Genomic DNA, 16,884 nt, shown 5'->3' with positions numbered 1-16,884 from the left:
TGTGTCTCATTTTAGCAAGTAGTCGTCTAATCTTGTTTCCTTACTTTTTACTGCTAGATCATTTCTCATTTCAGCTGTAACATTTTTGAGCTTGTTTACTTACTTTTTGTAGCATGAATACTATATCAATCACTACTTCCTTTAATTTTTAAAATAGCTAGTCATTCATGCAGTAGCATTAGACAGTGAAATAAACTGCAAGAGCAGCAGTGTAGCATATTATTAGCTAGCTAGTTTTTAAAACCAAATGTACGTAGAGTCCGCTAAGGATGGACTCGCATTCTGTGCTAGTTAGTTGGATGGGGTGAAATGTGTGGGTGAGTGTACCCACCCATGCCTGGCACTGATTTTCAAGTAACAACAATGATACACACACTGCATTAAAATACTGATGTTAGTGTCCCTGACAAGAAATTATGGCAATCAAACTCTACAGCGTTCTTTGTGTCACTCCCTGATGACAAATACATCATGTGAGCTGGGTCATGTGATCTTAACGAGTAAACCAGGACCAATTTTACTATCATGAGTACCAAAATATGAAAAACATCCGTAAATTAGAAGCAGTTCAAAGAAGAGCCACAAAACTTATACCCTCCTTCTATAATTTGACATACTCTGAAAGACTCCGAGAACTTAATCTACCCAGCTTACTTTACCGTCGAACCAGAATGGATCTGATTATGACTTACAAAATACTAAACAATTTAGTATCTGTGGACAAAGACTATTTTTTTACTGTTAATACCAACCCCACCCGATCAAATGGACTCAAACTTTACAAAAATCACTTCAACACTGCTATTAGAGGTCATAGTTTTTCACAGAGAATCGTCAATGATTGGAATACCTTACCCCACGAAATTGTATCTGCACCTAGAATGGTTTTTTAAAAGACTTTGTCTTCCTTGTACCAATTAACAAATAATAACAAAAAAAAAATCCTAGTACTCGAGTATTTGTACTATTAGACCTCTGGAATGATTAGAGCACTTCAACTAACAAGTATAAAGTAATGAAACAAGGGAGGTCACTATATTAGTGTACAATTTATCTCAGTCATATACTGCCTGTCAATAGTATAGTGGAGAGCTTTCCTACTTGTTAAAACTGTTTTCAATTTGTTACATAACTAGATTTTAGGATAAGTAATTTCAATGACTAGTATAACACAAACATGTTGCACATGGATATATCCACTAGTATAGCAACAAGTGTAGTGTTTCTAATTTTTCTCTCACACACTTGTAACATGACTTATATTGTATAAAGAACAGTACACCTCATACTAGCATGAATCAACACCTCTGATGTAGCAGAGAATGGGCCACAAAGGAGGACAAAGGTAAGTTGTGTTCATTGTAGTTGCTGTTGTTGGAAGGTATGTCTCGGGCTGAAGCGACGTTGAGCAGCAAATAAATCAAGCCTGTAGTCTTAAACATAGCGGCATCAGTTAGTCAGTTGGTATACTTTCATGAAGGAAAAATGAGGCTGATTTTCCTTCATGATCCCTACTAAACAGTACTACCATACAGTATAATTTTAGAGTATTAGATAAATGAATGAGCTCTCCACAGGTAAACTGACCTGCTGTAAGATATACTCCAGCTGGGCAGTGTTTAGCAACAATTCAAACAGTTTCCTTGGCTGGTAACCATCTTTTACCGCACCATTAGCAGCAATCATCACTTGATCCCTTATTAACTTGCTCCTCTTGTCATAGTCTGCAGCTATAACAACCACTGACAGCTAGTAACTATAGCAACAGGTTCTTACTGGTAGCAGTATGCATCATGATCCAGCGTAGGGTGACATTACATTCCCTGAGGCAGTTTAATAACTTCTGAATGTTGTCTAGTAGGTAATCATCGACCAATGTGCCTTCTTTGAGGTAGGCAAGAACCTAACACACCCATCAGTAGATCATGTGAGCTACTATAATGTCATACCTGTTTCTCTAGTCGGGGAACTTTATTTACATGAGTGATGACCTGTAACAATAACATAATCAGTGTCATAGTGACACCACTTGTGACACCACTATGAGTGTCATAATGACACCATTATATGAGTGTAACAGAACAACTCAGAGAAACATTAACTTTGTAATAGTAATGTACTGTATAGGGTAGGCATTAATAAGAGTTGGCACGTGAGCACTTCAGGCTCCTCACGTAAACCTGTACCGACAAAGGTACCCCGAAAGTTAAGTCACTCCCATCCGTGGAACGTTTATTTTGTGCCGTTCTCTTTCAGTCGCAAGCGAAGTCATCCAAAGTGTGAAGCAGCCATTTTTCTCTACTACCACGGGCCAACATGAGCAACGTTGAAGCACTGAGACTACAAGTAGATAATCTCCAGCTAGAAATCCAATGACTAAAAGTAGAAAATGCTTCATGCGGAAAATACAACTATAGCGTCCGAAATAGACGCTGAGAATAGACTCCGCACCGAAGTTGAGAATGCCAATAAGGAAGTCACAGAGCTTTGCCATAGGTTGCACGAAGCTCACGGGGGCAAGCCCTTTGTGAGAATAAACTGGTTTCACTAAGTACGGAATATAAACAGTGTTGTGAGAAAAATTATGACTTAGAGGAACACATTTTGAAACTAAATGATGAACTATTTTGTACCAACCAAGAGTGGGAGGGGAAGATTAAGCAAATGCAGATGGAGGCAGAGCTGCAGAGCTAGAGGAACAGCAGAAGAATCATGAGTAAAAGGAATCGCATTTAGTTGAACTATTGGGAGCCCTCCATGGCAACATACAACAGGTGGAATCTTCCAGTAGTGACCACAGCATTGAGCCTCAGGCAACTGTTTCCAGCAGTCATGTGGAGCCAAGGATGTCCTCGAATGAAGGGGAGACTTTGCCATCTAGTATGAGTTTAGACAGTGTCTCTTCAGGATCTGGTGTAGCAGTAGTATCCTCATCCCAGCAGAGAGTGTCAGGTGCTGTTAACAGCTCAGGCTCAGCCTGCTATGCACAGATTTGAATGAATCTGCCTGCAATGCCCTACACACCCCCGACTACCTGGTTACCTAGTGCTACTCCTGCACTGACCCATGGGTTGCCAAGTACTCCTACTGTTGGTCTGCTGCAAGTCATTCCCACTGTGGTATCCAGTGGTTCTAGATCACAGCAAAACTGTTTGCTTCAACAGCCACCATCAGCATTAGTCACACACCAACTTCCAGGCTTGTGCATCCAGACACATTAGGAAACCACTTCATCCCCCCTCCCCCCCCCCCCTCCCCCCCCCTTAATGCCATTGCCTGTAGGAGGACCATTTGACCAAATTGTAGTTCAGCTGCCAACAAGCCGTAAGGGAAATATATACTCGATCGTGTTGTGGACTATTGACTAAATGGCCAGAGGTTTTTCCTGCCAGGGACCAGAGCTCGCAAACTATTGCCAAGGCATTAGTGTAGCAAATTATTCCTACCCATGGAGTCCCTTCACAGTTGCTGTCAGACTGGGGAGCTGCATTCCTATCCAAGCTCATGTACGAATTGTATAATCTATTGGGTATCAAGAAAATCAGTACTACCACCCCCAGACAGACGGACTGGTGGAAAGGTTTAATCGCTTAATCGACATGTTATCCAAGAGAGTCCACCCATCCGGAAAAGACTGAGACACACAGCTTCCATATGTTCTATTTGCATACCGTTCTAGCTGTCAGGAGTCAACAAAAGCCAGTCCCCTTTTTCTTGTTGTATGGCAGAAACCCTGTGCTCCCTACAGCATCTGCTCTTCAACCACCTGTCGAGAGAGACAGTGTAGATTTAGTGAACTACTAGACCGAGGTTTCTACTCAATTATCTTTTACGTGAGAGTCGGCCAGGACTGCAATTAGTAGAGCTCAAAAGACACAGAAACATTATGATAGAAAAGCCCAAGATCCTAAGGTTTCTGTGGGACAGCAAGTGTTTGTCTGTTTTCCAGCCAAGAGGTCAGGCAAGATGTACAAATTTGCAAGACCATTTCAAGGATCATATTTTGTACAGAAAGTATTCGACAATGGCATGCAGTTGAAGAAAGTTGGCCACCCTAGAGCCAAGTCCCTTCGAGTTGCACTGAATAGGGTGAGGAAGTGTCCCAATCAGCTAGTTGGTGAAGGCAACAGTGATGGAACTGGATCAGAATCACCAGTAGCTACCCCGGAACAAATAGATGATCAAGGAACCCACAGAACAAATAGATGATCAAGGAATCCACAGAACAAATAGATGATCAAGGAATCCACAGAACAAATAGATGATCAAGGAAGTATTGAATTCACAGAAGGAATGGAGTATGAAGGCCTATCTGAGGACCAGGAATCAGAGGTATTATTGAGCCAAGATGTTGAAGACAACCAGAGCAAGAATCTGAAGATCCCCCAGACCAGGATAATGTATGGAGTGGACAACTTAGAAGCAGACAGTGTGTGGAACCGCAGTCATAAGGATGGAGATACGTAACAGAACAACTCAGAAACATTAACTTTGTAATAGTAATGTACTGTATAGAGGGTAGGCATTAATACGAGTCAGCACATGAGCACTTCAGGCTCCTCGTGTATGTTTTAGTGTGCGAGGCTGTATTAAGTCTGATTGTTCCCGGGTTACACGAGTGTCATAGTGACACCATTATATGAGTGTCATAGTGACACCATTATGAGTGTCATGGTGACACCATTATGAGTGTCACTGATAGTGACAGTATAACTATTACACGAGCAGCTACCAGTGAAACAAGAATGGGCTGTATAAATCCTCAGATACTAGTTAAAGTATTCAGAGCAGAGAGGATTACAACTCTTAAAGACTGCAAGGACATTTGTCTTAGCAAACTGTTAGTTTGTCAGACATGAGCAGGACACATGAGCCTTAAGATGGTCGGACATTGTTAAGTGCAATATTTATATATATTAGGTACTGAGCTTTCTAAGGGGGTCTGCCCCCCCACCCCCAACAGGGTAAATCATAACTAGATGCATAAACAATGTTTTTATTAGGTATACAAGCTGAAGTAGTATAAGAGCAGAGGACTGAGAGGAGTGAAGACACTGATAGAGCTCATGCATACACCATAATTATTATTTCTTCTAAATAATAGTTTCACGGAATAATGGTACAAACATACAGACTAATATATACTACTGGTAATTGATTGTACACTACACTACATATAGCCTCATATTGATAACTGACTAGAAAAAGTAAAGCAGCAATTAGATGATTATTAGAAGCAATCCTCCTGATATAGACATGCAGCCTATAGTCCTGTACAATTTGATTTTGCCAGAATGTTTCAGCCCTTCCAACAACGTCTCATCCTGAGGCTGTGGATACAGCCTTCCAAAGTTCTGGTCACTTTCTTAAAAAGTTTTGTCAAAGTAGTTAGTTAACATTTCAAGATAATTGCAGCATTTCAATGTGTATAGTTTGTAATGTTAGTTATGGCCACATACTTACCAAGGCATTAATGTTATCAGGATCCAGGGTGTTGTTTAGGGCAGTCCGAGCAGCTTTGTATGGCTCCCACGCCTCACACAAGTTCACCGTGATACCCATGTACATTGCTATTACCTGCGGTGAGCAATAATTAGCATACTATTTGATAAGCTATTGTGATGTAATATGGTGACTGTCCTATCAGAGTGCACATGTTTTGTTTAACAGTTTGCACACTTCATTAGCAAAGCAATGAGCTTACAATAACTGGCACAGCCATTCTATAGCAATGTTGACCATTACCCTCAAAGAGAAGCTCATGTGACTTGTATCCAGGACAAATTGTAATGTGGACACCTCTCTATAATGAATTAGACTAAGATATATTTTTACTATATTAAAGTGGTTGTCCTCTTTCAAAGGTTAAAATATGTGGAGCCACAAGTGTCTTTATTAAGGAGGTGTTTGGAGGTTTCACAAAAGATGATGAATAAGAACCTGAGCCTTTAATTGAGGCAGGATACACGTGGCTTCTATTTCAGGTGATACATGGTCATAATTCAAGTCACACCCACAATAAGCATACCCAGTTGTCAGGGAAATGCTTGTCAACAATTTCTCTCATTTGAGCTTGTTTAGTGTGTAGAGTCTCCGGAGAGAAGAACAAGATGACGTATAACATGGCAGCCTGTGTGGACAGTGCAGTGCTGCGATGAGCAGGGTTTGGATAAGAAGAGATCTATAATGTCAGCTATAAGTAAGTTAGTGGGTACAATAATGTATTACCTGATTGTAAATATCATCACTTCTCAGCCTACCAATAACCATGTCTATAAAGTGCTTTGGGATCGGTATACGACTGCAAACAATTGAATCAGCAACAAATAATTAAACCAAATAATAGACACACAAAATAAAGACCCTACCAACAAAAGACTACCTGAAATAATCCTCAGGATATTTGGGTGGCCTCTTCACCATGTTAGCAGTCCTGAGGTAGCCCGTACTACGTAGCAACTTGCACACATCATCAACATTAGTGTCTACTGATCTTTGTGAACTGTGGATAGGAGGTAATATAATATAGGTTGTTACTATTCAGTGGACTGAATTATTGCACCTTCTATGATTGGACTTATGTTATTAAAGCTTTACAGTGGCCATCTAACCTAACAAACAGGAACTAAACATTATTTAACTTACAGTAACTATTTACTGAGTCTCACTAGTTAAGGACTCTTACACCAGTGGAATATGTGAAAACTGTCTTTCAATAATTTCACTACTGTCCATTATGCTGCCATACAACAGTTACTACATACTCTGGTATATAGCAATGCTGCAGGGAATGTGACAGATGGTTAACTAGTGTGATATCCTTTACTGCAAGCTCAAGGAGTAAATTAGTCTTGTGTGGCCAGACCTGGTTTTCAGTGCAGGGGCTTATCAATTAGAGACTATAAAAACACACTTGCTGAAAATCTCTAATTGGTAAGCCCCCATACTAAAATAGAAGTCTGATGTCATGCAAAACTAGCTGCTACTCAACTTCATGCTCTAAGGATATGTATCTCAAAGGATACAAGTTGACCACTGGTTAACTAACGCACTCACATTCCCCTATCCTGTGAATGGTAAGGAGTAAATGCTAAGGAGTAAATGCTGTATGGTGGCATAACAAATAGTACAAACTAGTGGTACCCGTACAAAATGCGCGTGATACTATAAGACAATTGTTATGTGCTATTGTGTGAATACACTTAAATTTGAACATTACTAATGATCAAGAAGCAATCACATCATTACATACCAACAAGACATAATTACGCATAGCTACTGATGTGTACGCATAATTTCTTCAATTGTGTGTGGCACTAACATCTAGCTATAATGTTGGTGGCTTCATGAACAAAGAGTGACTGATGTCATAGTTTTAGGTTGGCCTTGAGCACTGGAATTTCTGCGCATCTGTGCAGTACTCATGCAGGTCCCATTACAGCCACGCACATACATAAAAGAATTAGTTTTGAGCGGCAGACAAATACAACAATTGGGATGTACTTAACTTCATTTTGACAATGATGTTGTATGAACTAACATAAAGTGTCTGAGTGTGGTATGAGGATCAGTTTACCAATAGTTGATGCATCACCGCATTGAGCTATATTCTAAGTCAACTTGCATTTGTCACATATAGTGGTATGTATTTAGATAGATTGTAGTGATGTGTGATACTTATCGATATATCGGAATATCGCGATACTCCAGCTGTATCGCAATACCGATACACACGTATCAATATTTTGATTGCACAATCACGGAAATATGAAGGTCTGGCTTTCTTCAATTTAAAAGTGTAGCTGGGTTTTTAACCTGTTTCCTAGACTCCTTAAGCTTGTTATATAATAGTGCAATGGGCTGGTACTGAACAATAAAAATTTATCGGCTGCCCACGCACTTAATTAAACTTGGTTTCTTTGTACAAGGGATGCACTGTATCACTTACGATATCGTATCGTGACTACACAGCTGTTAGATACAGATACACCATTTCAGGCATATCGCACATCACTAATAGATTGTGTTGTCAATTTGAGTAACTGAATTGGAGTTCCGTTTCTACATCCTAGTCATGGTATTGTTGTGATGTTTACTTACTGCATGACAAAGTGTGTATGCAGTAAAGTATTGAGTATGGGTATTCAAGTTAATCGGCTGTACTGAGCAAGGTCAACACCAGCATGCGTATTTGGATAAAGAGTTGTATTTTATTTGCTTTCAGAATTAAGGTATCAGCATAGCCCAGTTATCCTTCATATGAAGATTGGTTGCTCAATTGTGACTGAATTTTGGAAAATCACCCATATGGGCGTGCATGAAATAATTAGAATTTTCATGTTTAGCGGGTTGCTAATAAGCGCAGGGCACAGTTTTGAAAATATTTCAAGAATTTTCTTGTAATTTAAGGTATTGAGAATGGCTTAAAACCATCAACAAGTAGATTAGCACTATAAAGTTTGTGATTTGATCATTAAATATTTTAGGTGTCAAATGCACCCATATGGGTGATTTTCCAAAATTCGGTCACAATTAGAGGTCATGTGTGTTCTATTAGGGTAGTTAAACGAAATATACTATAAAGTAATAGAGTTTCTGGAAGCTTCAGCTGTCCCTGTAGAGTTAGAGTTACCAAGGAGTGAAAATGTGTCTGTGTCTCCCTACACACTGAAGACTGCAATAGCAACTCGTTGCCTGGTAAGGTATATGTATGTTCTATTAGAGTAGTTGAACGTAATTTTTCGTTCTTCCTCGCTCACAAAGGTGTCATCCTGCAGGGTGCAGAGAGTGTCATTGTAGGTAGCCTGGTCGGAGTGATCAACGCACGTTAATTTGCCAAACCCACTATGAAACTATCCTTTGTTGACTGTTTCCTTTTCCCTTGCAGTAGTGTTGCTAGTAATCCTCCGTTTTAGGTCTGTCTGTAGTCCCTGACCTGTTTGTCTTCTTGTTGCAGTAGCTATACTTTGTCTAGCGTACGGCGGGATAGGCCTCAGGACATCTATCCTAGTAGTGGACAGCACAGCAGGATGCAGAGTGTGTATTTCCGGCGAGTCTTCCTTGTGTAGTCTCTGTCAAGTAGCCTGATCGAAATAATCATCGCTCGTAGACTTGCCACACCCACTATGTAACTCTTCTTTGTTGACTGTTTCCTTCTCCCTTGCAGTGGTGTGCTGGTAATCCTCCATTTTAGGCGTCCCTGACCTGCTTGTCTTCGTGTCGCAGTAGTTTTGCTTCGTCTAGCGCACAGCGGTGTAGGCCTCAGGGCATCTATCCTTGTAATGAGTGCAGCAGGGTGCAGAGTGTGTATTCCCGGTAAGTCTTTCTTGTGTAGTCTCTGTCAAGTAGTCCTAGACTGGCCACACCCACTACGAAACTCTCCTTTTATGAGCTTTATCCGAAATTACGTCACAGACATAAAACTGGCCACTGTAGTGTGGGGACATTCGTAAAATTGTATGGGCAACTATGGGAAGAAAAATTTTGAATGGCAATATCTCAGCCAAGAAGGAAGATATCGAACTCTAACTAGCAGGTATGGCTATAAGACATTACAATAAGTGCGTAAAAGCGATTTTCGGTTGATTTTCAAAACAATGTTAGATTCCTATTCTTTCAGATAATTTATAACCATACCTGCTGGTTAGAGTTCGATATCTTCCTTCTTAGCTGAGATATCGCCGTTCAAAAAGGTTCTTCCCATAGTCGCCCATGCAAATTTTACGAACGTCCCCACACTACAGTGGCCATTTTATGTCTGTGACATAAATTCGGATAAGGCTCATACTGGTGGCTGTGTTTGCCGGATGATAGCGTACACACCAGATCACATGATCAAATTCGTTGATGTGATTGGTTAAATCATGAAAAAGTGATTGATCCTATTTTATTTTAAGCTTTTAGATAGTTAAACCATGACGTCATCTGATTCCTATTGGCAACGCGTGTATACCGGAACACCATAATATACGCATATCGTAAACTTATAATGGCCATTGACAGTGATAAGTATCTCGCAACCAAGGTTAGCACGTAATGATAGACACGAAAACCACCTTATGACACATTGATTTGGACAGGTAGTTGGTCTAGCGAGTTTGAAGCTAATCAGGGGAAAACCAGGGAGTTTTTGTTTAAAAAATTTATGGCCTCGATTTTTTGTTTCTCGTTCTGTCGTCCACAGGGGGAGAGAAACGTCTAGTGTAAGCTGGATGGGGAAGGCCGGTAACACGATAAGGGTCTCCAGAAAGTTTTGGGCAGATTTGTGTCTTCCTCTGGTAGTTACGGTGGTTTAAAGAATATTTTCCGTAGTTTAGCGAATCGCCACCAATCCCGGATCAAAAGATTCGCCTCAAATTTTAGAGTTGAATGGTACCGATCTGATTGGAATCCAACCAAGAACAAAGATGCAGTGCCAAAAAAGAGTTAGAGAATTATTATATAGATTAGAGGTGCACCGATAATCAGATCGGCTAGTTATCGGCTATATCGGCCTTGTTTTTACATATCGGTATCAGATCGGTAACATGCATAAAAAAGCAGCAGATACAGATATACATAAACATCTATTGGTGGGCACTCATGCTCTAGTAATACCCTAGAAGCACATGTTTATGTAGTGTTGGCTATTGATTACAGTCCCACTCTGTCACTTATTTACTAAATTTAGAGAGCAAATTGTTAGAAAAAGTGTCCATGCTATCGTATCGGATCGGCTTTGTTTATCGGCTTGATAATATTATTTATATCGGTTATTGGAATATCAGCTAAAAGTCATATCGGTGCACCTCTAGTACAAATAAGTATTGAGACAGTTCATATTAACATTTAGTAGTAGGATACAGCTTCCTTAACTAGTGACACCCAGTAAATTCAACCATAGAATGTACAAAGGCCAAAATATGTCAGTCCAGTAGTCCAGTCCACTGTATAGCAACAGCTGCAATATATACAGTATGTCTGTGTGTATCACCAGACTGTTCATCTGTGTATGTGCACAGTGTAGTGTCTGTCTGTCGGTGCCTGTAGTGGCACCACTATAATTATACTGTTACATTTCATAGGTACACACCCAAATTAGTGCTCACCTGTATCTATGGTAGGCCACCAACATCCTCTCCCTAACAACACCCTCAATGTTCATGTCCGTTACAAGTAACATGACTCCATACAAGAACAACCCTTCACTCTGTGGGAAGGAGGCGTGTACACAAGATCACATGACCACAAATACCTATATACACCGGTTGGAATCACATCATAATTATGTCATGATCTCAGAACAGTACACTAACACACTGACACCTCAAATCAATACCAAGGACAAATTATGCATCTCAGATCTAGAATCCCTTACAAACCTTCTCAACACAACACATTACTTTCCTTGCTAATAAACAGGCCTTAACACCTGATGCCATATTTGGTAGTGTAATCACACATCAAAGGGTTGTGATGTCTTCTCTGTGAGTACAGTTTAAATATAGTGTATTGAGCATAACAGGAATTCCAGTCCATTTTGCTACTGCAAGGTTGTGCTATTTTGTTTCAAAACAACTTGACAGAACTTTGGACATTACTCTGGCCTAGAAGCCTACCCCTAATAAGATCACACATCAGGTTGTATCCTTGATAGACCAGTGATTAATAAAATAATCAACTGAGACAACTACACTAGTCACTCACCAACAGTTGTTTGCCATCATTATCAAACACAACAGTATCTAGAGCTTGTTGAATAAATATGCCTTCCTCCAGGTCCTCTAAGAATCTGTTATCACGACACAGTGACATAGTTACACAGATACCATGACACAGTGACACAGTTACTATGATATGGTGACACAGTTACCATGACGGTTACAATGACATGCCATGATGGTGACATATGTACAGTTACTGACACGGTGACACAGTTGCTATGACATGGTGACACAGTTGCTATGACATGGTGACACAGTTGCTATGACATGGTGACACAGTTACTATGGTGACACAGTCATAGTAACTGTTTCTTTTTATAGTAACCGTGTCACCATGTCATAGCAACTGTGTCACTGAATCACAGAGAGGCGCTAAACACACCTGGAGGTGTTGAAGAAGCTGATTTGTGATAAACTGATTTAGGGATTAAATGTCCACTAGTACATCTGCAGGTGGAGGTGGCCTCCCTTGTTTCCCTACTTTTTTGTATGATGAACTCTAATTATCTTTATAGTTGTTTGTTTACTTTTTTTAACATTATTATGACTGGTGAACCCACGCATACTGCACCAAAAGAAAGGATGGCACCGGAGTTAACCCAACTATCAGCTACTGACTTGAATGTGAAGTGGTCATTTTCAGCTATGTTCAGCTTGTTTCACAGCAAAGAACAGTAGGAGAAGCACCTCTGTAATCAATCCAGTCACCATGGAAAAGACGGACGATCCCTGTCTACAAATGTAGGGAAGCCATTGCACTACAGTGAACTGACACCTTGGGTTGTCAGCAGGCATGGGCTTAAGTAAAGTACAAGTACTTTGACATTTGTTGAAGTACAAGTATAAGTTCATGACATTATTTTAAGAGAAGTACTTAAGTAAAATCCAAGTACTTTTGAAAGTATTTAAGTACAAGTACATATTTACAAAGCAGTTATGATTGACTACTGACTATGCTTATGCTTAAACTGTTCACGAATGCATAATGTAGCTTTGGTTGCACCTAATGAACATAAGCTGCGCAAGTCTGCCATTGGTAAAGTGACATCTTTTGGGAGTAAATACCTTTCCTACAATACTAATGAGTCTCAACAGGCACAAAGGAAGATGAAACTCCTAGAACGTCTTTTGTACTTAGCCTGCTGGTAAGGTTTCTGGTGTTTCATAGTGATTGGGAACAGCTGAAACTTCCTTCTTAGCTGACATACACTGTCCCAAGATATTCAAAAAAATGAGTCAGCAGATAGGAAACCTGTTAACACTTTGGTAAAGCAAAGTAGCAGATGGCTTCGACTAAAAGCTGACCATGTCAAAAATCCCATATGCTATAAGTCAATATGCCTTATTTTCAGTTACATAGTTTGTATACATGGACTTCATTGTACTCCAAAGTACTTAAAGTACTTAAAGTACTTAAGGTTACGGGATACTGTAAACCCCACAGGCACACTATCAATCATTTTTCATGATTAGGGGTTTGATTTTTCTTAATGCATTGTTATCAAATATTTATGCATTAATCAACATGAAATTCAAATGTTGTTATGGAAACAAGAGTTGTCCCCATGCTAATTAGTGAAAACTATGAACCAAAAATCAGACCAATGAAGAACCATGAGAACTTACTAACAATTCTAAGGTTTGAAGAACATCACTTGTGAGGGACTGACAAGAGGATTTGTGAATAATGTGTATAGTTGCTGAAATATGACTTACCAGCTGATACACAACACAACAACACCAAGCCCGCCTTAATTACGTAATAAAATTTTTGTTTGACAGTCGCTCAGTACCCGTAACCTTAAGTACCTTAAGTACATTACTTAGAACTTAAATATAAGTACAAGTACATTACATTTGTACAAAAAGTATTTAAGTATAAGTACAAGTACTCAAGAAGGTGTACTTAAGTGTCCTTAAGTACAAGTACCAAAGTACTTTGCCCTATGCCTGGTTGTCAGCAAAAAGAAATGGGACACAAAGGAGGACAAAGGCAAGTCCATGATGCGTGCATTGTATGTACTGCAGTAAGCCAAAAGGCACCTGTCGGGCTGAAACGATACCAAACAGTGAAAAAATCAACCTGTTGTTACACTTGTCTAAAGGCATCAGGCAGGCAGTTAGTCAGTATAAAATTTCATTGAATTAAAAAAAAATTTTGTAGCAATATACGGAGGAACTTTCAGCTCATGGAAAAGTGCCAAATCCCGTCCTGTGATAACAGAGCGAAATAGCAACACAACTAATGACATGACGCAACCGTCAAATTAATTACTTCCCAGTACAACGAGGAGTGCTGGTGCATGAAATGGAGTTTTCAATCTTGTGTTAATAGTATAGTATCTATGGTTATACTGAGGGCTTAACCAATACTGCCAAGGTGCCATGAAGGTGTTGTGAAGTTGGAATTTGGATGATATTTTTTGGCCAAAAACCCCAACTCTCCTAATATAGAGTACTACTGCATGATGAGCTGTAGTGTTACAATAATAACCTCTTCAGTGATTTTTGCTACACTGAAGCATGTAAATTCTGACTAGTTCTGTAAAAACCTCTAGGACTGCAGCTGACAGTGATGCAGTTACCATAACACAGTTATGTACATGACACAGAGACACAGTTACCATGACACAGTTATGTACATGACACAGAGACATAGTTACCATGACACAGAGACACAGTTACCATGACACAGAGACACAGTTACCATGACACAGAGACACAGTTACCATGACACAGAGACACAGTTACCATGACACAGAGACACAGTTACCATGACACAGAGACACAGTTACCTTGACACAGAGACATAGTTACCATGACACAGAGACATAGTTACCATGACACAGAGATACAGTTACCATGACACAGAGACATAGTTACTGTGACACACTGACACAGTTAGTTACCGTGACACACTGACACAGTTAGTTACCGTGACACACTGACACAGTTAGTTACCATGACACACTGACACAGTTAGTTACCATGACACACAACATAACACACCTTAACAAGTCGGTGATATACTTGTGTATACTTTCAAAAGCCTTATAGAACCTGCCAAGCATCTCCAAGTGGTTCTCTCTGAACTCTTCATCAAGGTCTTGTAGTGCCTAGTAAACCCCCATAGTAACCCACATAATAGTAAACCCCCATAGTAACCCATATAATAGTAAACCCCCATAGTAACCCACATAATAGTAAACCCCCATAGTAACCCATATAATAGTAAACCCCCATAGTAACCCACATAATAGTAAACCCCCATAGTAACCCATATAATAGTAAACCCCCATAGTAACCCACATAATAGTAAACCCCCATAGTAACCCACATAATAGTAAACCCCCATAGTAACCCACATAATAGTAAACCCCCATAGTAACCCACATAATAGTAAACACAGTAACACAGTTTGCTGAAATTAACTACATTACTTTGTCCACTTCAGCAAATCAATTCACCCATGATACTTCCTCTGCCTTTAACAATTCCAGCTATGCAATCTATTTGACCGTAATACACATCTTGATTGCATTACATATCTTGACCACATTGCACATCTTGATCTTAGTGACGCTATACATCAATGACCTTCCCTTGACTAATAGGATCAGCTGTCACAATGCATCAAGTAAACTCTGTTATGGGATAAACATCAGAAGGGCCAGTAGAAGCTTTCAGCCTTCAGTTTAACAGAAATACACCCCCCTGTATCATATACCTGGAAATTTTTATGGTACATATATTTCATGATTATTGTAGTTTGTCACGATTTTTATGTTTTAAATTTCACGGATCACTATTGCTTAATTCAAAGATGTTCTCAACCACACAGCTACGAAGGGTCTGAATTGATTTTTACTTCAAGCGTCATATACATTGCTTTGAACCAAGTAGCACAGTAGTGGTAATCTCTGTGTGAGGTATTGTCTAGTCTTGCAGTAGGCCAGCTTCTTTTGTTAGCCACACCCACTTTAGAATGTGCGATACTGTTTGTATGTCCACATATTTCTACAAACAACATCACACACTGACACACCAGGAACCACACTAATTTATCAGTAAGGTGAGTTGTTTGTAGGACACACATAAATTTTCCCATGATGAAATTTCAAGGTAGCTTTAGAAAATTACTAGTAAACCATGAAACGTCTGGGTGGACCACTACTTTCCATACAACCCTTACAGATTAGAAAATCATATTAACATAAATAATTACTTCTCCACCAACTCTCAGTGCAGGAGGGAAGAGTTTTATTACTAGCAACATAGTTCACATGACTCAGAATGTAAATTTTTTAATAGATTGCTACACTTAAAAAGTTGGACTCTGCTATACAGAGACATTGATAAGGTAAGGAAGATGGCAATACGGCCTGGGACGAGACAGTACTAGACATGTCCCAGTACTTTCCAATGAATTGTCATGCAAGCATGCACTGTAGGTCACGGTCAAAGTCTTGATTGACTTGACCTGGGACTTGAAGTGTTGTTTGAACACTATTCATTTCCTATTTTCCAAGCACTTGTAATAATTTCTTGGTGCATGCTACCAACAGCTGCAAAAGAAACATCAGACGAAATGTGTGCTGGAGAAGCTTTGAACTATCTTGTTGGAGACCCTTATGAGTTACTATAATTCCGTACCCTTGTTTCAAATAGTTTTTTGATTGTGAACACTTTGTCTCATCAGGAGCTCATTTATAAGCTCCTGGTCTCATCTTGACCTACTGTAGAATGACCTTGACTGTTGACCACCCACGGTAACAGATTGACCTACAGCAGGAGCCTGTAGATGACACCCCTTGATTTTCTCCTGTGAGTTTACAAATCACAGTACTGGGGCTAAATTTGGTGCATTAGAATACAGCTAATACCACACCAATATTCTTACAGGGTTAGAGTCGATCCTCTTCTCATATAGCTCTGGTCCACTGAAATACTGGAAGTCTGGCAAGATGTGTTCATATTTAGATAAATCTTGTTTCGTCTCTAGACGGAACTCGGGCGGTACGAAGGCAGACAGACGCAGCAGCTCAGCAATAATGGCGTTACCCCTGCTAACTAGCTTTAATATGGTCTGGCCGCACGTGTTCTCCTCTGCGAGAAAGTCCATCTCGTTGAAACACGCGACAGTCGAGTACTAGGTCAAAATTTTGTAGTCATGTGATCAAAA

The 16,884-nt window shown here is 39.8% G+C and overlaps 1 protein-coding gene across 1 annotated transcript in view; it reads right to left on the bottom strand.

The window, feature by feature from the left end:
* LOC136242625 (WASH complex subunit 5-like) overlaps window positions 1-16,851 on the bottom strand; it is a 50,772-nt gene extending 33,921 nt beyond the window's left edge. Inside the window, exons 1-11 of the mRNA XM_066034068.1 lie at window positions 16,603-16,851; window positions 14,712-14,818; window positions 11,686-11,770; window positions 11,088-11,188; window positions 6,383-6,502; window positions 6,229-6,301; window positions 6,029-6,181; window positions 5,464-5,577; window positions 1,950-1,991; window positions 1,777-1,903; window positions 1,588-1,730 (exon numbers count right to left, since the gene is read on the bottom strand). Of these exons, the coding sequence (XP_065890140.1) occupies window positions 1,588-1,730; window positions 1,777-1,903; window positions 1,950-1,991; window positions 5,464-5,577; window positions 6,029-6,181; window positions 6,229-6,301; window positions 6,383-6,502; window positions 11,088-11,188; window positions 11,686-11,770; window positions 14,712-14,818; window positions 16,603-16,824 (1,287 nt within the window). The 5' untranslated portion in view covers window positions 16,825-16,851. The remainder of the gene's footprint in view (window positions 1-1,587; window positions 1,731-1,776; window positions 1,904-1,949; window positions 1,992-5,463; window positions 5,578-6,028; window positions 6,182-6,228; window positions 6,302-6,382; window positions 6,503-11,087; window positions 11,189-11,685; window positions 11,771-14,711; window positions 14,819-16,602) is intronic.
* Between the last annotated feature and the right edge of the window lie 33 nt (window positions 16,852-16,884).

Source organism: Dysidea avara, chromosome 13, assembly GCF_963678975.1.
Source record: "Dysidea avara chromosome 13, odDysAvar1.4, whole genome shotgun sequence".
NCBI classification, from domain to species: domain Eukaryota; kingdom Metazoa; phylum Porifera; class Demospongiae; order Dictyoceratida; family Dysideidae; genus Dysidea; species Dysidea avara.
This window is presented reverse-complemented; position numbering and strand designations above follow the sequence as displayed.